This window comes from Pan paniscus, chromosome 9 (assembly GCF_029289425.2).
Source record: "Pan paniscus chromosome 9, NHGRI_mPanPan1-v2.0_pri, whole genome shotgun sequence".
Lineage (NCBI taxonomy): Eukaryota > Metazoa > Chordata > Mammalia > Primates > Hominidae > Pan > Pan paniscus.
The window spans coordinates 63,599,197-63,621,280 of NC_073258.2; the positions used below are offsets into that span (position 1 = coordinate 63,599,197).

A 22,084-nucleotide genomic window follows, 5' to 3' on the forward strand; every position below is an offset into this window, starting at 1 on the left:
GATGCCTTCCTCTTATCACAACTGCAAAGAGGCCTTCCTCTTTTACTAATCCTCCTCAGCACAGACCCTTTACGGGTGTCAGGCTGGGGGACGGTCAGGTCTTTCCCTTCCCACGAGGCCATATCTCAGGCTATCACATGGGGAGAAACCCTGGACAATATCTGGCTTTGCTAGGCAGAGGTCCCTGCGGCTTTCCGCAGTGTATTGTGTCCCTGGGTAGTTGAGATTAGAGAATGGTGATGACTTTTAACAAGCATACTGCCTTCAAGCACTTTTTTTTTAACAAAGTACATCCTGTATAGCCATAAATCCATTAAACCTTGAGTCAACACAGCACATGTCTCTGCGACACAGGGTTGGGGCTAGGGTTACAGATTAACAGCATCTCAAGGCAGAAGAATATTTCTTAGTACAGAACAAAATGGAGTCTCTTATGTCTACTTCTTTCTACATAGACACAGTAACAGTCTGATCTCTCTTTTCCCCACATAACCCTTTTCTTTTTGACAAAATTGCCATCATCATCATGGCTCGTTCTCGACGGTCGCTGTCTCTTCGGAGCTGCTGGGTACACCTGCAGACTAGCAACAGACAGAACAGGCACGCAAGGATTAATATGAAATTTACAATAATAGTACTTCCGATGGTCTTAACCCAAGTGACAGGGTTAAGATTTGTGAGACCATCAGCAACTGCTGATTGCCTCAGTTCCTGGTACCAAATTTAAATGGGCTTTTGATGCTTTGAACATTTGCTCTTTTAATTTGGAAATGTCTAAAGTGAGATTATCTTCTCTTCCCTGTGGGTGGCGTCTAACCATGTCCCAGTGATGCTCAGACTCATTATAAACTCGGGGTGTAATACAAAAGTCTGACGTATTCCAGTCACACTGTAACTGGAAACGATGTTCTAAGCTCATGAGCCTATCTTCCATCCAAATGACAGTTTGTCTAAGATCATTAATTTGATTTGCCAATTTTTTATCAATACCAGATTGTGAATTCCACAATCTTGTAGAATTATTGTGCCAATGGTTAACAAAGTTTACTGTCTGAACAGAAGAGTACAATGCAACTCCTGCCACAGCGGCCGTAGCTGTGACTGCAATTAATCCCATAGTCACTGCAATTAAAGTAAAATTGAATCTTTTGGCTCTATTTAAGATGGCTTTTAGTACTTCAGTCAAAATATGGATGGATGGTGAGGCCTCCCACAGTCGGTCCATGGACACAGGGATCCACACGCCTTCTCTTGCTCTCACTAGCAGAATATGGTGCTGCCAATTAAAAGTCGAATCAATGCAAGTAAACAATCTGCAGTTTTCGCAGGTTATAGTTTGGGAGTCTGGTTTAGTAACTATATTTCCTAACACTAGCATATAAGAGGGCTTTACACAACTTTGCAAAGGAACTGTTAGACTGGAATTTAGGTCGATAGTATAAAATGGCTTACGATCTCTTGTTTCTGTAGTTTGATTTCCAGACCAAATTCTAATGCAGTATGAGGCCACAGTAAGCCTCCATAATTCTGGATGTTCAGGACCAGAAACAGGACTTAATATTTCTGGTCTTGGAGTAGAGATTCCTTTTTCTCCCCATTCCCAAGGGTAGAAAGACTGTAATTTTGTGTGCTTCTGTTTGTCTAAACTTTCTGTTAAGTCACTATTAACAGCTGGACTCACTTGTGCACTGGGACACAATTGAGTTTGTCCTGTGCAATTGTGGTAGCATTGACCTCAAGGTGCCCAATCTGTAATAGTTCTGAATTCATCGTTTTGTAATATCGCCGCACTATTGGCCACACATTCTTCCCAAACTAAAACTTCTGTGTCTTTTGATCCTTTGGGAATTTCCTTGGGGCAAGGTTTTCCTTTAGGCCTAAATTTTAATGATCTTTGATAAGGAAAGTCCTGTAAATAATTTACCTGTGGCCTGTGTGACATTCTGTTTACCATGTGATAAGTAAGTCTACTGGTGGTACTGACAGTAGGTACTTCTACCAACCAATTTTGGATTGCAGCATTAAACATCCTGGCGCATTTTTAAGTGTATCTGAGTGGGCTGGAGCCCTCGTCTGGGCCAGGAAAAAAAAAAAAAGCCCTCCGATCCGTCTTTTAGTTGCTTCTCTTCCTTTTTTCTCTCTGGTTTCTCATCACTCCAACCAGCCGCAACCATGCCCAGGAAGAAGGCGGCGGTGGCGGCCTGGGAGGAGCTGAGCTCGGGCAACGGCACTGCCCACGCCAGGGCCCAGGAAACGTGGCGGCCCCGCAGCCGGAAGCGCGAGCCTCCCGAGCGCTGCAGTAGCAGCAGTGGTGGCAGCAGCAGCGGCGACGAGGACGGCCTGGAGCTCGACGGGGCCCCCGGCAGGGGCAAGCGCGCGGCGCAGCCTGTGGCAGCAGGCAAGGTGGGCGGTGCGGCTGTGGTGGTCGCCGAACCTGAGCACACCAAGAAGCACGTCAAACTTGAGACGTGCTGTGTTTACTCAAGGTTTAATGGATTTAGGGCTGTGCAGGCTGTGCTTTGTTAAAAAAGCGCTTGAAGGCAGTATGCTTGGTAAAAGTCATCACCATTCTCTAATCTCAAGTACCCAGGGACACAATACACTGCGGAAGGCCACAGGGACTTCCTCACAAAGTGCAAAGGGGAGCTTTTGATTTTGGGGGCAACCAACTGGGACTTGATTGGTCGAAAATAAGTGCCTAAACAAGGCCGGGAGCGGTGGCTCAGGCTTGTAATCCCAGCACTTTGGGAGGCCGAGGCGGGCAGATCACAAGGTCAGGAGATCCAGACCATCCTGGCTAACACGGTGAAACCCCGTCTCTACTAAAAATACAAAAAAAATTAGCCGGGCGTGGTGGCGGGCTCCTGTAGTCCCAGCTAATCAGGAGGCTGAGGCAGGAGAATGGCGTGAACCCGGGAGGCGGAGCTTGCAGTGAGCCGAGATCGCGCCACTGCACTCTAGCCTGGGCAACAGAGCAAGACTCCGTCTCAAAAAAAAAAAAAAAAAAAAAAAAAAGTTCCTAAACAGGAAGCTGCTTACGGCAATATCCGTCAGAATTTGTGGGGACCCCATAGGTATGGGTGCCTGGCGGGAGTCCGGGTGCGGACAGTGGTCTCGGGCTCCTGTGCTGCACACAGCCTCCTCATCACCACAGAAGGAAAGCTGTGGAGCTGGGGTCGAAATGAGAAGGCGCAGCTGGGACATGGTGACACCAAGAGAGTAGAAGCCCCCAGACTCACCGAGGGTCTCAGCCACGAAGTGATTGTGTGCAGCGTGTGCGTGGAACCACACCTTGGCCTTGACGGAAACGGGCTCCGTGTTTGCGTTTGGGGAAAACAAGATGGGGCAGCTGGGCCTTGGCAACTAGACAGACGCTGTCCCCAGCCCTGTGCAGATAATGTACAACAGCCTGACAATTACCAAAATGGCCTGTGAGGCTGAAAATCAGTATGATAATGGACTGCAAAGGAAACCTCTATTCCTTTGGGTGCCCTGAATATGGTCAGCTGGGACACAACTCAGTTGGGAAGTTCATTGCCCGGGCACAGCAGATAGAATATGACTGCAAACTAGTTCCCCGGCGAGTGGCCATCTTCATTGAGAAGACAAAAGACAGATTCTGCCTGTACCAAATATGGTTATGCGAGACGTGGCCTGTGGCGCTAACCACATGCTGGTCCTGGACTCCCAGAAGTGAGTCTTCTCCTGGGTCTTCAGTGGCTATGGCTGGCTGGGCTACACAGAGCAGAAGGATGAGATGGTCCCCCGCTTGGTGAAGCTATTTGACTTCCCTGGGCATGGGGCTTCCCAGATCTATGCTGGTTACACCTGCTCCTTTGCCGTCAGTGAAGTGGGTGGTCTGTTTTTCTGGGGGGCCACCAACACCTCCCATGAATCTACCATGTACCCAGAAGCAGTGCAGGACCTCTGCAGCTGGAGAATCTGGAGCCTGGCTTGTGGGAAGAGCAGCATCATTGTGGCAGCCGATGAGAGCACCATCAGCTGGGGCCCATCACCGACCTTTGGGGAATTGGGCTACAGGGATCACAAGCCCAAGTCTTCCACTGCAGCCCAGGAGGTGAAGACTCTACATGGCATTTTCTCAGAGCCGGTCGCCATGGGCTACTCACACTCCTTGGTGATAGCAAGAGATGAAAGTGAAACTGAGAAAGAAAAGATCAAGAAACTGCCAGAATACAGCCCCCAAACCCTCTGATGCTCCCAGAGACTCCTCCGACTCCACACCTCTCATGGCAGCTGTCATTTCCATGTGCACTGGGACGGGAAGTCAAACAAGGAATTTAAAAAAGCAAAAGTGGACCGAAGGTGCATTTTTATTTAGACTCCCTGAGGTTCCGTTTTACAAGCGATCCAACGTTAACTACCTTTTTTTCTGTTTGCTTTCCAAAGACCCTTTTTTCCTCTTAATGTCGAATTAAAATACTTGCTCGTAGTTGACTTACCATTCCTACAAAGAGGCAGAAACTTTGAGCAATCTAGGTGTTTTTTTTTTCTTTCTTCCTCTCCTGAATACACTCCCCAAAACACTCCTTTCCAGTTATAATTAGCATCGTGATCTAAGTGGATGCTACATGGAAGAGGAACCACCATTTACTCAGAAAAAATGTCCCTTACAGGAACCGGCAGCAGCTAGGCGAAGTCGCCGGCCCACCTCCATCCAAAATCATGCTCGCGTGCTTCGGAAGCATCCGGGTCACTCCTTTCCCGCTTTTTCTTGCAGATCGGCCTAGGCCGGTGTCAGTTCTGTTTCTCCTCTTGGCTGCCTGTACACCCACAGCCTTCTGGCTGCAACATTATAGAATCAGCTGTGTCCCCCCTGGTGGGGGATTGGGGATCTGTGTTTAGCCACTTATATCTACTTTAGCTGTTAAAGAAGTCCAAATGAAAATCAGGTGATTGTGGAACCATGGGGACTTGGGGGTGGGGCAGAGGTGGGAACATTTGTATCAGTTGAGTCAGCTTCATGGCTCCCTGCGGAGCCAGGGCTGAGCCTTGTCACACACACTCGCCAATTAGAGATTGATCAGCCAGCAGTCAAATGCATTCTCCAGTCCTTGCAAGAAGGATCAGCCCTTTCTGTACCAGCCTCGATCGCCTTGTGCTTTGGTCTCCTTTTCTCCCCTGCCTGGATCCTGCCTCGTGCGGGCCATCCTGTTGCTGAGACTCGGGGTACCGTTCTGCTGACCCAGCTCCCTTTAGTCACGTTTGCTTGGCTCTAGTACCAAATAGTTGGGATTACCAAAGAGTCCCCTTCCTCACATGTCAGCACGGATGCCGTGACTGCCACCCGTGTCCCCGTCAAGTGCCCGTGCCCAAGCTAGCCGCTGTGTGCACTGCACTGAGTGAGTTATGAGGTGCCTTTCCCAGAACCCTCCTCTTGCCTGGACCCAAGAGAGGCAACAGCTGGGGCTGGGGCTCTTGGTTTCCAGAGGGTCTGGACTGGTTTGGGTGCTTTAAAATAGATATTTAGTTCAGTGGTGCTTATGGGGGAGATGGCACTAGAGCTTAAGTGTGAGATTTGGGTGGATGGGAAAGTTAAATATTGGTCTCTTCAAGTTTTTTCTTTAGCTATTGTTACCACTTGTCACTGTCTCCATGTTAAAATGCCAAAAATGATCTAGTTGTTGTTACTTTTTTCCCTATTTTCCACCCCAGTCGCTCCTTACCATGACTCCTGCCCTTGGAGGGCATGTAGCAGTGTCTGTCCAGCCAGTCCCAAGGCCCTGTGGGAAGAGACTGGCCTGCATCTCTCTAAGACTTAGTCTGACGCCACGCGCATCTCTTGATCTGTGTTCAGTCAGTAGTCCAGGGTAGAAGCTTCTGCCACTTCAGAGTTTGCTAAACTAACCTAATTTGTCCAAATCACCCCAAAACCACCATCTCTGACTCAAGCTTCCATGCGACAGCCTGATCCATTTCCCTGGACAGGTCTCTCCTGGAACGCAGCCCAGGCACCTGTGCTCCTGGAACCCTTGAGGTCTCTCCTTTGAGTCGTGGTCACCAAGAGGGTTGAGGACGCAGCACCTGAGGTCCCAGCCTTTGCAGGAGCCGCCCTGGGCAGAGCTGGACTTAGATCTTCCGTGGCCTCATGTAAACCCGGCAGCCAGCCTCTTCTAGAACCCTAGCCCAGGGACTGGAGCAGGAAAGGGACCTTCAAAGTGAAGACTGCCTTGTCCCGCACCTCATTCTGGCTTAGATTGAAAAATGGGCTTCCTAATGGGTTAAATCCTTTAAAACAAAGAATTGTCAGGGAAGGGTGCCGTGCACTCCTAGAGAAAGGTACACAGTTGCCCGGCTGGGAACGTGCTTGGCACATCCCTGCGAGCATCTGACTGGTCTTCTAGCTCAGGAAAAAGAATTTGAAAGAGGCTTAGTGTGAAGGGGAATCAAAGAGGAGGTTGTGATTTGGTCGAAGGTGCCTGGTTTAGTGCTGTAATTGTCTTATTTTATATATATATATATATATATTTCTTGGAGTAAACATTTTAAATAAATGACATCATTATCTACTGAAAAAAAATAAAAATAAAAAATAAACATCCTGGTGCTCTCCCTAGGCAAGTAGGAGGATAACGATACCCAGTGGAAATATTTGTCATCATTCCTTCTTCCTCAGGTTTGGCAGGGCAACGATCATCTGTGGGGCCAGGTACCCATACACTGTTATTAACATATATTTCAGTAGGATTATCCATCCATGTGACTGCCCAAATTAAGGGCGGGAAAGCCACATAGGCCCAGTGGTATAATTAGCTGCAGCTGCTCCTGCAGGCATGGGGAGACTTACCACCATTGATAAAATCATCAAAGCTGCAAGCGGCCAGGCATGGTGGCTCATGCCTGTAATCCCAGCACTTTGGGAGGCCGAGGCGGGTGGATCACGAGATCAAGACCAGCCTGACCAACATGGTGAAACCCCGTCTCTACTAAAAATAGAAAAATTAGCTGGGCGTGGTGGCACGTGCCTGTAATCCCAGCTACTCAGGAGGCTGAGACAGGAGAATTGCTTGAACCTGGGAAGTGGAGGTTGCCATGAGCTGAGATCGCACCATTGCACTCCAGCCTGGTGATGGAGCAAGACTCCAACTCAAAAAAAAAAAAAAAAAGCTGCAAGCAGCCTACTCTCTGGAGTTTGTGTCACCTTTGTGTTCTCAAGGCTTTTTTTTTTTTTTTTTTAGCTAACTGTGTCAGCTTCTTTAATTGTGCCCAAGTCAGTGGCTCCGCTTTCTTGGTGGATGGCAACTTCGTCTGTTCTTCTGACATCACCATTCTGTTCATCATGTGAGTCGATGGTGCTCGATTGCAGTGTTTCTGTCTCCGCGGAGGCACTTTTCTTTGCATCTCCGATGGGTTCATTGCAGAACTTTAAATGTCTAGTGGGTATCCAAACAGGAAGCTGATTTTCTCCTAGTGAAACACAAGCAAAACCTCTCCCCCACGTTACCACCTTCCCTGTTTCCCATGTCTTATTTTTGTTGTCTTTCCACCAAATCAGTTTTCCTTCATGTGGGCTGTTCTTTTTACCAGTAAGATGTTCTGCAGAAGTAGTAGTCTGATTTCTATAAATGTTTAAAAAATTTAAAGTATAGAGTGCTAGATTAAGTTGCATCTGAGGAGTGGTACACTCCTTACTGTCTCCCCCTTCGTTTTGTTTAACTAATTGAGTTTTGAGTGTTCTGTTAGTTCTTTCAACTATGGCCTGTCCTTGGGAATTATAGGGAATTCCTGTTGTATGTGTAATTTTCCACTGATTTAAGAATTTTTGGAAAGCTTTACTATAGTATCCTGGTCCATTGTCAGTTTTAATTTTTTCTGGAACTCCCATTACAGCAAAACGATAATAAATGTTTTTTAACATGGGAAGTACTTTCTCCTGTCTGCAGGTTGCCCATATGAAATGTGAATAAGTATCAACTGTTACATGAACATATGATAATCTTCCAAATGAAGGTACCTGCGTGACATCCATTTGCCATAACACATTAGGACATAGACCTCTGGGATTAACTCCTGCCTCTTGAGTGGGCAGGTGTAGGACTTGACACTGGGTGCAATGTTGTACAATATTTTTTGCCTGTTTCCATGTGACGTCAAATTTGTTTTTTAATCCTGCTGCATTTATATGAGTCAAAGCATGAAGTTCTTGTGCTTTTATGAATGCAGATGGTACCAGTAAGTCAGCTTGTTCATTTGCTTTAGTTAAAGGCCCTGGTAAATTAGTGTGTGCCCGAATATGAGTAATGTAAAATGGGAAATTTCTTTTTCTTACAGTTTGTTGTAATAAATTGAACAGCTGGTTTAACTGATCATCCATGCTATATTTAATTAGAGCTGTCTCAACATCCCTTGTAGCCTGTACTACATATGCAGAATCTGATACAATATTAATAGGTTGATTAAAATCTTGTAACACTGTAATGACTGCAACCAACTCAGCTCTTTGAGCCGATTGATAATGAGTTTTGATTACTTGCTCTTTTGGCCTTGTGTAAGCTGCCTTTCCATTGCTGGAACCATCAGTAAACGCCGTCAGAGCATTTTCTAAAGGTTCGTGTCTCGTAATTTTAGGTAAAATCCAAGTAGTCAATTTTAAGAACTGGACGATTTTTGTTTTGGGGTAATGATTATCAGTAATTCCCACAAAATCAGTAAGACCAATCTGCCATGCACCAGAATTGATAAAGGCTTGTCTAACTCGTTCCTTGTTTAAAGGAACAACTATTTTGTCTGGGTCATTTCCACACAATTTTATTATTCGTAATTTTGCCTGACCAATTAATGTAACTATTTGATCCAAGTACAATGTAAAAGTCTTAATTGTACTGTGAGGAAGGAATGACCACTCCACAAGATCAGTATTTTGAACATTGATGCCTGCTGGAGAATGTGCAGTAGCAAAAATCAAAAGTTGGAGTGGGGCTAAGGGATCTATTCTATTTATTTGTGCTGATTGAATTTTTTCTTCCACTAATGTAGGGGTGGGTTGCCCCTACACACCTGTGAGTGTTTCTCGTAAGGTGGAACGAGAGACTTGGGAAAGAAAAAGACACAGAGACAAAGTATAGAGAAAGAAAGAAGGGGACCCGGGGAACCAGCGTTCAGCATATGGAGGATCCCATATGGAGGATCCCCTATGGAGGATCCCATAAGCCTCTGAGTTCCCTTAGTATTTATTGATCATTTGTGGGTGTTTCTCTAAGAGGGGGATGTGTCAGGGTCACAAGACAATAGTGGGGAGAGGGTCAGCAGACAAACACGTGAACAAAGGTCTTTGCATCATAGACAAGGTAAAGGATTAAGTGCTGTGCTGTTAGATGTGCATCCACATAAACATCTCAATGCTTTACAAAGCAGTATTGCTGCCCGCATGTCCCACCTCCAGCCCTAAGGCGGTTTTTCCCTATCTCAGTAGATAGAACGTACCATCGGGTTTTATACCGAGACATTCCATTGCCCAGGGACGGGCAGGAGACAGATGCCTTCCTCTTGTCTCAACTGCAAGAGGCATTCCTTCCTCTTTTACTAATCCTCCTCAGCACAGACCCTTTACGGGTGTCGGGCTGGGGGACGGTCAGGTCTTTCCCTTCCCACGAGGCCATATTTCAGACTATCACATGGGGAGAAACCTTGGACAATACCTGGCTTTCCTAGGCAGAGGTCCCTGCGGCCTTCCACAGTTTTTGTGTCCCTGGGTACTTGAGATTAGGGAGTGGTGATGACTCTTAAGGAGCGTGCTGCCTTCAAGCATCTGTTTAACAAAGCACATCTTGCACCGCCCTTAATCCATTTAACTCTGAGTTGACACAGCACATGTTTCAGAGAGCACGGGGTTGGGGGTAAGGTTATAGATTAACAGAATCTCAAGGCAGAAGAATTTTTCTTAGTACAGAACAAAATGGAGTCTCCTATGTCTACTTCTTTCTACATAGACACAGTAACAATCTGATCTCTCTTGCTTTTCCCCACACACTAATTTAATTTTTTTTGTTGCCTCTGGAGTGAATATTCTTTTACTATTTAAATCTGGGTCTCCTCTTAAGATAGAGAACAAATTTGACGTGACATAAGTAGGAATGCCTAGAGTTGGCCGAATCCAATTAATATCTCCCAGCAATTTTTGAAAGTCATTTAATGTTTTTAATGTGTCTTTTCTCATTTCTATTTTTTGTAGCTTAATTTTTCTATATTCTATTTGCATCCCTAAATAATGAAAAGGAGTAGAGGTTTGAATCTTATCAGATGCTATTGCCAGTCCTGCATTGGCAACCTCTGCTTGCAGAAATGTATAACAGTTAATTAATTTGTCTCTCATTTCTGCAGCACATAAAATATCATCAACATAGTGAATGATATAACAGTCTGAAAACTTGTCTCTAACTGGTTGAAGAGCTTGACAAATAGTTGGACTATTAAGCATTCCCTGAGGTAACACTTTCCACTGAAATCTGGTGGCTGGTTCTTTATTATTTATGGCTGGTATAGTAAAGGCAAATTTTTCATAATCCTGCTCCGCCAGAGAGATGGTAAAAAAGCAGTCCTTCAGATCAATTATAATTAAAGGCCAGTCTTTTGGGATCATGGCCAGAGAGGGCAACCCGGGTTGGAGAGGCCCCATGGGTTGAATTACGGCATTTACGGCTCTTAAGTCAGTTAACTTATGCCATCTGCCGGATTTTTTTTGAATTACAAACACAGGAGAATTCCAAGGCGAGAATGAAGGCTCAATATGTCCCTTTTCTAATTGTTCCTTTGCTAATAAATGTAAAGCCTCCAGTTTTTGTTTTGGTAGCGGCCACTGATTTACCCATACCGGTTTTTCTGTTTTCCAAGTTAATGGAATGGGTTTAGGAGACTCTACAGTGGCCACCCCTAAAAAGGATACCCTATTCCTTTTCTTTCTTGATTTCTCTCAGTCTCAAGTGGAACTTTAATGCCATTTTCATTTTTTCCTAGTCCCTTTCCTGGTATATATCCCATATTAGTCATGATTTTTTGACTCCTGAGGCTGTATAATGGAGCAGGCATAGTGATTTCCGCACCCCGTTGTTGTAATAAATCTCAACCCCACAGATGAAGTAATCATTGGTTGAAGTAATCATTGAAGTAATCATTGGTTGAACAGTACTTTCTTGATTATCTGGCCCTAAACAATGTAATAGTACTTTGATACACTTCTGAGGAGTGCCTATGCCGACAAGTCCTGTAACAGCCTTTCATTTAGGCCAATTTTTTGGCCACTGGTTTAAAGCAATGATAGAGACATCTGCTCCAGTGTCTACTAACCCTTCAAACTGTTTTCCTTGAATAATGGCCTTACACACAGGTCTGCTCTCTGAGAACTGACTTGCCCAATATGCAGCCTTTCCTGCCGGATCAGTGCTTCCAAACCCTCCTTTCTATTTGTCTCACTGTTTCCAACCTTAATATAAGGCAGGAGTAACAACTGAGCAATCCTGTCTCCTGGACTGGCACTGCAAGGAATTGAGGAGCTAATAACCAATTGAATTTCACCTTTGTAGTCTGAATCAACCACACCAGTATGAATTTGAACTCCCTTTAGATTTAGACTTGATCTTCCTAAGATTAGTCCTACAGTCCCTTCAGGCAGTGGGCCATATACCCCTGTGGGAATTTTTTGTGGAGGCTCCCCTGAAAGCAGAGAGACTGCTTGTATAGTACATAAATCTACTGCTACACTGCCGCTTGTGGCAGGGGACAATTGTTGTATTGTGGTAACTGGCTCATTCCCTGAGGCACTTGTGACAGTGGGGGTTGTTGTCCCTGAAAACCCTGAGGAACAAAGGGCTGAACTGGGAATGCCCCAGTTTGTTGCAGGGCCTGAGGCTGGCCCCTTTGCTGTTTCCTGACAATAGTTGCCCATTTCTGTCAAATTTAGAATGACATTGATTAGCCCAGTGTTTTTCTTTTTTACATCTTGGACATAAGTCAGGTGGCTCTTTATCTGTTGTTGTTGTTGTAGCTTGAATATTTATATTTTGTTTATTTGAGGCTGGGCAATTCTTTTTTAGATGACCAATTTGACCACAATTATAACATTTTCCCCCAAATGTTCTAACTTGTCCTCCTAAAGCAACTCCCATTATTGCTTGAGCCATAAGCATAGCTTTATGCATAGCTCCTCCAATTCCATCATAGGCTTTTACGTACTCTGAGATTACATCTGATCCTGTGGGAACCTTCCCTTTTAATGGCTTAGTGGCTGATTGACACTCAGGATTGGCGTTTCCATATGCCATCAACTCCACTATGACCTTACGGGCATTTTCATCGGTAATTGACTTTTGAGCAGCATCTCGGAGCCTTGCCACAAAATCAGGGTAGGGCTTTTTAGAGCCTTGTCTTATTGTATTGAATGAGGGGCAGGTGGTTCCTGGGTCTTGGATTTTTTTCCCAGGCCCTAAGGCAGATAGCTCTAACTTGCTCAATGGCCTCATTTTGCATTATTGCTTGTTGATTAGTAGTGCTCCAATTTTGACCTTTTCCTAATAGTTGATCTGCATCTATGTTAACTGGAGGATTGGCAGCCCTATTTCTTCAGACCTGTTCTTGTGCCCCATCAATCCACCAACTCTTAAATTGTAAAAATTGAGACGGTGAGAGTGATGATTTGGCCAAAATCTCCCAATCATAAGGAATGAGTCTATGTCCATGAGCAGTAGGACCTAATAATGTTCTCATATAAGGGGAGTTGGGTCCATACTGTTTTACTCCCTCTTTCATATCTTTTAACATTTTTATAGAAAAGGACTCATATCTGGCCCCAACTAGGGTAGGCGCTCCTTCTTGGGCCCCTTCTCCAGGTGGCATCGGTTCTAATATTACTGGGAATTGCCACGCCTCAATATCTCCTTGTTTCCTTGCCTTATCAATAATTTTATGTAATGCACTACCTTGTCCACTAGGTGGTGCTGTAGGATAAAGTCTTATAGTGGGCGGCTGAGGATATAGCGCCCTGCCCTGTGGTGCTGGAAACATTCCTGGCTGTCCATACTGATTTTCTGGGGGCGGCCGATACTGAAGTTCGGCTGGCGGCCAGTATTGATAGGCTACTGGTGGTTGGGTCTTATTTTCTACCGGCTGATATTGTGGATACTGTATTTGGATTGGCGTTGCCGTGACAGAGACTCTTTCTCTATTTGATATTCTCTTGGGGTTTGTACTTGTCTAACCTGCATTTGAGGTTGTAATGTTACAGGCATCTGAACCGCTGGAAGAGGAGTTGGCCATCATGGTTTAGACTCTAATGGCCCCGCTAATTCTGGACCTTTTTCTTCTAATTCTAATGCTTCAGGATATATTACCTCCTGTAATTGATTGTAGTCAACATTTTGCGTTGACCGAGCCATTACAGACTCTGCTACATATTTACAATGTGAACTTTTGAACTTTCCATTCCTTTCTGGGATTCTATCCCTGCCTGTTCTTCACAATCTATTACACAGCTTTCAGGGGCATCAGAAACTGAAACGCTATCTTCTCCTGTTTGAAACAGTTCTAAATTAGCTGCTTTAATAATGGCCCAATCATTCCATACTGTAAGTGGGATGATTTTACCCTCCCTACTTGCTTGTTTTAATTCCTTGCCAATTTTTTCCCAATCTTTTAGATCTAAAGTTCCCTGTTCTAGAAACCATGGGCAGAATTGTTCTATTGTTTGAAATAGCGTGATTAGATTTTTTTGTAGAGACTCTAACTCCCCCCTTTTTAAAAGAATTTTAATAAAGCTGAGATAAGAGGCATATTTACTTTCAGTTTGCCCCATTGTTACCCTAGGTTCTTCCGAGGGCACAAGCTTACCACAAGGCTGACTGTAGACGTACTCGGGAATCTCTCATCAACTTGTCCTCAACGACCACGCTCTAGCTTACCTTCACCCTAGAGAAAAGCACCCACGTTGGGCACCAGATGAAGGGGTGGCCAGCCCCTCTACACCTGTGGGCGTTTCTCATCAGGTGGGACGAGAGACTGAGAAAAGAAATAAGAGGCTGGGTGCGGTGGGTCACGCCTGTAATCCCCGCACTTTGGGAGGCCGAGGCCGGTGGATCACGAGGTCAGGAGATCGAGACCATCCTGGCTAACAGGGTGAAACCCCATCTCTACTAAAAATACAAAAAATTAGCCGGGCCCAGTGGCGGGTGCCTGTAGTCCCAGCTACTCAGGAGGCTGAGGCAGGAGAGACAGAGACAACGTATAGAGAAAAAAAAGTGGGCCCAGGGGACCGGTGCTCAGCATACGGAGGACCCCCACCGGCACCAGTCTCTGAGTTCCCTCAGTATTTACTGATCATTATCTCTACCATCTGGAGAGGGGGATGTGGCAGGACAATAAGGTAATAGAGAGGAGAGGGTCAGCAGGAAAACATGTGAACAAATGTCTCTGTGTCATAAATAAGTTTAAGGAAAGGTGCTATGCCTTGATGTGCATGTATACAAACATTAAAGAGCAGTATTGTCGCTAGCACCTCTCACCTCCAGCCCTAAGGCTGTTTTCTCCTATCTCAGTAAATAGAACATACAATCGGGTTTTAAACCCAGACATTCTATTGCCCAGGGACAAGCAGGAGACAGATGCCTTCCTCTTATCACAACTGCAAAGAGGCCTTCCTCTTTTACTAATGCTCCTCAGCACAGACCCTTTATGGGTGGGGTGTCGGGCTGGGGGACGGTCAGGTCTTTCCCTTCCCACAAGGCCATATCTCAGGCTATCACATGGGGAGAAACTTTGGACAATACCTGGCTTTCCTAGGCAGAGGTCCCTGCAGCCTTCTGCAGTGTATTGTGTCCCTGGGTACTTGAAATTAGAGAATGGTAATGACTTTTAACAAGCATACTGCCTTCAAGCACTTTTTTAACAAAGCACAGCCTGCATAGCCCTAAATCCATTAAACCTTGAGTCAACACAGCACGTCTCTGCGACACAGGGTTGGGGTAGGGTTACAGATTAACAGCATCTCAAGGCAGAAGAATTTTTCTTAGTACAGAACAAAATAGAGTCTCTTATGTCTACTTCTTTCTACATAGACACAGTAACAGCCTGATCTCTCTTTCGTTTCCCCACAAATCCATATAGTACTTGAGTGTGATAATGTAAAAGTCAGTATTCATTTCTAAATCTAAGTACTGTTTTGAGAATTTTGTTGGTAATTCCAGTTGCTGCTGCTTCAGCAGAAGGAAGCTTCTCCAAATTAAAATAAATTAAAAACTTGCTAAAAACTATGTTGACTCAAGAAAGCTTGTCTTTTGCCATTTTGTCAATAGAAGTCACGTTAAGTATAAGAACATCATCAGGCCGGGCTTGGTGGCTCACGCCTGTAATCCCAGCACTTTGGGAGGCCAAGGTGGGTGGACTGCCTGAGCTCAGGAGTTCACGACCAGCCTGGGCAACATGGTGAAACCCCATCTCTACTAAAAAATACAAAAAATTAGCCAGGCGTGGCAGTGTGCACCTGTAGTCCCAGCTTCTCAGGAGGCTGAGGCAGGAGAACTGCTAGAACCCGGTTGCAGTGAGCCGAAATCACACCACTGCACTCCAGCCTGGGCGACAGGACAAGAGTCGGTCTCAAAAAAAAAAAAAAAAAAAATCAGTACTCCCTGGAATGAAGCCAAGAAAAAATATTTTAATGGAATAAATACATAACTTATTAAATGCGTCTGTGTGTGTGCATGTGTGTGTGTGCACGTGTGTGCGTGTGTGTGTGTGTGTTTGCCATTCATCTGCCATCACCAGCCGATTAACAAATGACCCTGGTATGCACACTAATAACTAAGTTAAGTCATCATTGGTAGTTTGTCAGCTTGCGGTGAGCCAAGATCACACCCCTGCACTCCAGCCTGGGCAACAGTGCAAGACTCCGTCTCAAAAACAAAAAAAAGGCCGGGCGCAGTGGCTCACACCTGTAATCCCAGCACTTTGGGAGGCCAAGGCAGGCAGATCATGAGGTCAGGAGTTCAAGACCAGCCTGGCCAAGATGGTGAAACTTCATCTCTACTAAGAATACAGAAAAATTAGCTGGGCATGGTGGCACACGCCTGTAATCTCAGCTGTTTGGGAGGCTGAAGCAGAGAATTCCTTAAACCCGGGAGGCAGAGGTTGCTGTGAGCCGAGATGGCGCCACTGCATTTCAGCCTGGGTGAAAGAGCAAGACTCCATCTCAAAAAAATTTAAAAAGTAGATTTTAGGTACTCTTACCACAAAAAAATAAAGAAAGGTAATTGTGAGATGATAGGTATGTTATTCTAGTTGACTGTAATCATAATTTCACTATGTATATCAAAACATTCATGGCTGGGTGTGGTGGCTTATGCCTGTAATCCTAGAACTTTGGGAGGCCAAGACAGGCGTAGAATGAGAAGCAAGCAGGTTCTCTCTAGAATGTTGGAATTAAATGGGTGCCCCATCAACATATAACATGAAACTTTAAGTGGTTTTAAGGTACATTGTTGGTTATGGTGTTCATTCTCATTTTCAGCCTGTCACTTTTTTTCTGTTTATTTTTGGCAGAAACTTGGGAACCGTGGGTGCTGTTGCCTTGGACTGCAAAGGGAATGTAGCCTACGCAACCTCCACAGGCGGTATCGTTAATAAAATGGTCGGCCGCGTTGGGGACTCACCATGTCTAGGTAGGACCAAGGGATGGCTCCTGCCCCTTCCCCTCTTCTCCCACCCTCAGGCTTTCCTCACTCTCTATTCCCTGCCCCTCTCCGTTTCTTGCTGCGTTCCCTTTCTGCTTTTGGTGCAGCTCCAGGATGTCTGGGAGTGACAATGGGGCTGGAAGGGGTTGTTCGGGGTGCTGCCTTGAGAGGGTGTTTGTATCTGGCGCCACTGTTTTTACTAGATTGCATGCCTTTTTGGAACAACTTGGGGAGAGAAGTGGAGACAGGGATGCTAACGTTGCCCCCAGTCTACCCTGTCGTGATTCTGTCTTCTCTTTAGCCACAGTTTCAGGATCTGCAGACTTACTTGAGTAAGACTTACTCCGGAGACATGGGCTCTGATTAGCAATCTGAGAAATCTGAGACTGCAGTTGTTAGATCTGAGCAGCATGAAAGTGACATACTTCTACAGACACATTATAGATTGAGATGTTGTTTACATTAACGGGGAAGCACGCCATCTCATTCCCAGGAGTGGGTGAGAGGCAGGGCTGGGGGGCTGTATGTTTCACTCCGTGCAGACTTTCACACTTGTCATGCAGGAATCCTCATGAACCCCCGCAGGTGACTGAAGTTTTGAGAAGCAGCTAAATTGTTCCATCTGCCCTAAAAAGCAGCTTATTCTTTTAGAGGAAAACTAGCCCTACCTTCCCTTTTTAATGTGTTGCTCTAGTCTTTAGTAATAATCTACACTCTCGACAATTCTTGATACCCTTTTTCTGTCATGAACTCAGAGACACTGGAAGCTTCCTTAAAAAGAGTAGAGGCTTGGTAACTCCTCTTCTCCTTGGTATATCACCCAAGAGATGTGAAGTAGTCTACCTTTCTTTCTCCTTGGCAAAAATCCCACCAAACTGTGCCTGGTCAGTAGTGCAGCTTGCTTCAGCTGCGTTCAGACCAGGCCACAGGGCCACTCCAGGTTAGATCCTAGAAATTAATTTTAAGCTTGAGTTACAGTGGTAAATCTTGACAAGAAAAGGCATAAGCTAAATTCTCAGAACTCTTTGTCCAGCTGTGAGCACCAGGTGTGCTCTGCCTGGCCTTCTGAGGAGCCTCCCCAAGGAGCACTGCCACTGGCCAGGCCCCTGCCTGGACAGTCAGGGGGGAGGGTGCTAGGCTCAGCAGCGGTCACCTCAGGCAATGCACTTGTCCTGAGAAGTGCATGTGGCAGGGAGGACAGCTTCACACGCCCGATGCCTGTGCCAGGACCACCCTTGGAGACACCTGGCCTTCTGTGGTCCTAGAGTAACTGAAAAGTAAGCAAAGACTTGGCTGCTTCCAAATATTAGGGCACATTGACACCATGGAACCTGGTCAGTTAATTCCCCAGCAGAAGCTTATAAGAAAAAGTAAAGGCGCCTCCTCCCACTGCAGCAGTTCATTGGCTGCCCAGTGTCAGCTCCCTCCAGAACCAGAGCCAGGGATTATCTGCCTTTGAGAACCTCTGGGGCCTTGTGACAATCCAATGCAGCATCTCAACTCCTGAGTCCTTGCCCCATGTCCAGCATCAATAAGTAAGGCAAATGTCAATCTTCTGTGCTTCTGTATCAACTGTGGGAGGGTAAAGGCGAATCCTTCCAAGGCTAAAGGACTCTGAGGCTGGTAGCTGTGTGTGAACAGATACAAGAATGACTCAGAGAAGGCTGTAAGGTTGCTTAATCCAAGCCCAAAATAAGGAAGAAATCTTATCAAAGTAGCTTTCACTCCAGACCCCCACTTAAGTGGGTAGCCCAGAATAGTTCCCTCAGGTCCAATTATGCCCACCCTCAACAAATACAACTGCCCTCCATTAGACAGTGTGCATGGATGTTAGGTTGTGGGTATCGTTTTCCCCAAATCACTGGAACATGATGGCCTTGCTAGAGATCCATATAATGCAGTCATGCTGTTTCTTCCTCCATAGTGTGTGGGGCATGAGGAGGAGACAGGGAGAGGGTGGCTTCATTGAGCAAAAAGGAATGGCTATGCTTTGGGGCCAAGGAGATGCTGTCCTGCTGTAGCTGCTCTGTGAAAGGTCAGGCCTGCCCCTCTGAGGCTCCCTTTATCCTCCTAAATTCTGGGGCATCTACATGACGCTTTCTAGTCCACCTTTGCCTCCGCAGATCATGGCTGCTAACCTGACCTTTGTCTGTACTTGAGCACCCTTCGCGATTTAACTTTCATGTAGTGTCCGACTTCTAATATGGATTTGAATTTCTTGACTGTTACTGCTCAGAACAATCACCCTTTTTGAGCAGGAGCTGGAGGTTATGCCGACAATGACATCGGAGCCGTCTCAACCACAGGGCATGGGGAAAGCATCCTGAAGGTGAACCTGGCTAGACTCACCCTGTTCCACATAGAACAAGGTACACAGACCACAGGACAAGTAAAATAATTTGTGAAGATAAGTGCGTAGAAGGTATTTGATAAGTAAGCACATGGAGAAGTGTAGGAAACCCTTTCCTGTTGGCTACAGATGTTGCTTTCAGGCCGTTAACACCTTGTTTTGACTCTCTGCCTTCCCTTAGGTCTGGAATGGGAGAGCATTGAGTACTGTTATCTTCCACATCTCAGGAGAAGGGGGCAGTAGAGAGACATTGAGCCTGGATGTGGGAGGGAAGACCCCTCTGCTCGGGCTGATGCTAGGGCGCTGTCTCAGGGCAAGGAGGTGAGGACCCTCCTTTTAAGCATTCAGGCGTTCATTTACCAAAAATCCTTGCTAGCTCACTTTGGCATTTCAAATGGCAAGTGATTTTCCCATGAGATTCCTTTCAGTAATGTGTGTTGTTTCTCAACCCTTCCTTGTTTTCAGGAAAGACGGTAGAAGAGGCTGCGGACCTATCGTTGGGTTATATGAAGTCAAGGGTTAAAGGTTTAGGTGGCCTCATCATGGTTAGCAAAGCAGGAGACTGGGTGGCAAAGTGGACCTCCACCTCCATGCCCTGGGCAGCCGCCAAGGACGGCAAGCTGCACTTCGGAATTGATCCTGACGATACTACTATCACCGACCTTCCCTAAGCCGCTGGAAGATTGTATTCCAGATGCTAGCTTAGAGGTCAAGTACAGTCTCCTCATGAGACATAGCCTAATCAATTAGATCTAGAATTGGAAAAATTATCCCGTCTGTCACTTGTTTTGTTGCCTTAATAAGCATCTGAATGTTTGGTTGTGGGGCGGGTTCTGAAGCGATGAGAGAAATGCCCGTATTAGGAGGATTACTTGAGCCCTGGAGGTCAAAGCTGAGGTGAGCCATGATTACTCCACTGCACTCCAGCCTGGGCAACAGAGCCAGGCCCTGTATCAAAAAAAAAAAAAAGGGGTGGGGGGGAAGAAAGAAAGCAGCAGCATGATCCTGACATGACAGATGTGGGAGACCCACAGCCTGCAGACACTGTGGGCTGGAAGGTGGGAAGGGAGGGGCCGGTGGAGGTGGAGGTGTTTGAAAGTGACACAGCAGCAGTAGAAGCAGTGGTGGTCGAAGTCCAGGTGACCCTCAGAACGTTGCACAAGAACATCAGGGAAAAGAACCAGAATCCTTTAAGGAAAATGTTCTTCATGTATGAGAGACTAAAGTGATTTTTCTAAGAAAGTTCAGCTCTTCTCTGACTTACCTGGACATTTCTAGATACTTCCAAAGGACCCTCTGGGAATCCATAGCTTCCTAATCTGGAGATGGGAGGTCATAAGGGAGACGCTGTGGGGTTCCTTGAAGTTTCTTGGGTTCACAGAGGAGCCCCCTCACTTGGTGTTCTCCCGTAAGCCAGCCTCCACCTGCCAAAGACACTCTGGTCCTCGTATAGTGAGTAATGGGGCTCAGGGCCTCTCCAACAACAGAGAGGAGCTGATGCTGTAGGGCTGACCCCGTGACTTCCTGAGTCCTCACCCTGTCCAGTGCTTTGAGATTCTTCCCACCTCCCCATCCTCACCAGCCGGATCGGGAGCTGTGCAGTGTGGTCAGCATGGTGAAGAAAGTCATTTCCTCGGTGGACAGTATTCCTCTTTATCTCTCATTACACTGGAAATGTTATTTCTGCTGTATCATCCGTGCTCAACGTTTTAGTCTGTCAGGCTCACCTTCTCTCTGGAAAGAATTTGCTTAACTTGACATTCCATGTGCCGCTAATAAAATATATTTTGAAAGAATAAGGGTGTGGTTGGGAGTCACTGTTGACAAAGACCAGAATGTACACGAGCTCCCCGCTTGGTCTCAGGTGTACTACAGAGACCTGGAGATGAGGATGGTGTGGAGGGTGATATGTGCCGCCTTGTGGAGTACTCATGAGTTTTTCAGAAGAACTGAACTTTTTCTGAGTGGGTCAAGGAAGAAGACAAACCATGATAGGGTTTATGGCGCAGTCTTCCTGCAGTTTGCCAGCATTCACCCCAGACAGAGGTGCACAGTAAAAACCTCAACATGCAACAACTCCCCCTTTAGAAACAAGTATTTTATTAGGAGGTGTATTAGTTGAGGATTGCCACAACACGATTCCACAGACTAAGTGACTTAACCAACAGAAATTTATTAATATTTTCTCAGCTCTGGAGGCTAAAAGTCCAAGATCAAGGTGTCGGCCGCGTTGGTTTCTCCCGAGGCCTCTCTCCGTGGCTTGTGTAATAGCTGGCCATCTTCTCACTGTGTCCTCACATGGTCTTTCCTCTGTACGTGCACAGCCCTGCCATCTGTCTCTATATGTCCTAATCCCCTCTTCTTATGAGGACACCATATTAGATATAATTTATATATTATAATATATAAATTATATAATATATGTTACAATATATCTAATATGGTATATTTATTATATATTATATTATAATTTATACAATATATAATATATATTATAATTTACATATATATATTATATATAATAAAGTATATAACATATAATACATATATATTAAAAATCACATATAAATATATATACTATTATATATAATATATGATATATAATATAATTATATATTATGATTATATACTATTATATATAATATATGATATATAATATAATTATATATTATGATTATATAATTATATATAATATATATTATATATTTTATGTATTATATATAATTTGTTATATATTATATTATATACTATATATTATATATCATATATTGTATATATTATATATTATATAAAAATATATGATATATAATTTATAATTTATAATATATATTATATATAATATGTAAATTATAATATTAGATTAAGGTCCACCCTAATGACCTCATTTAACCTTAATCACCTCTTCAAAGGCCCTGTCTCCAAATACACTCACATGCTGAGGTACTGGGGGTTAGGGCTTCAGCATGTGAATTTGGGAGAGGACAGAATTCAGCCCATAACAGGAGGCAAAACAGAATCATGTTGGGGTTTGGAAAGGGGACACCCTTTGGAGAAGACAACA

General features: G+C 45.1%; 2 protein-coding genes and 1 pseudogene across 4 annotated transcripts in view; all 3 read left to right on the plus strand.

The window, feature by feature from the left end:
* ASRGL1 (asparaginase and isoaspartyl peptidase 1) overlaps positions 1-20,822 on the plus strand; it is a 50,520-nt gene extending 29,698 nt beyond the window's left edge. For 2 of the 3 annotated variants that reach the window (XM_003828480.5, XM_003828479.6), the window contains exons 5-7: positions 16,543-16,661; positions 18,932-19,042; positions 19,489-20,822. In XM_003828480.5, the coding sequence (XP_003828528.3) occupies positions 16,543-16,661; positions 18,932-19,042; positions 19,489-19,694 (436 nt within the window). In that variant the 3' untranslated portion in view covers positions 19,695-20,822. Of the gene's footprint in view, positions 1-16,542; positions 16,662-18,931; positions 19,043-19,204; positions 19,345-19,488 lie in introns of those variants that run through there. The other variant, XM_055094410.2, reaches the window with a different exon arrangement.
* On the plus strand, positions 1,730-2,971 carry LOC100988320 (protein RCC2-like). Its single transcript, XM_063608513.1, has one exon. The coding sequence runs from the start codon at positions 2,173-2,175 to the stop codon at positions 2,524-2,526; it is 354 nt and encodes a 117-aa protein (XP_063464583.1). The 5' UTR covers positions 1,730-2,172; the 3' UTR covers positions 2,527-2,971.
* Positions 2,971-4,216, plus strand: LOC134731235 (protein RCC2-like; annotated as a pseudogene).
* Positions 20,823-22,084: the final 1,262 nt, after the last annotated feature.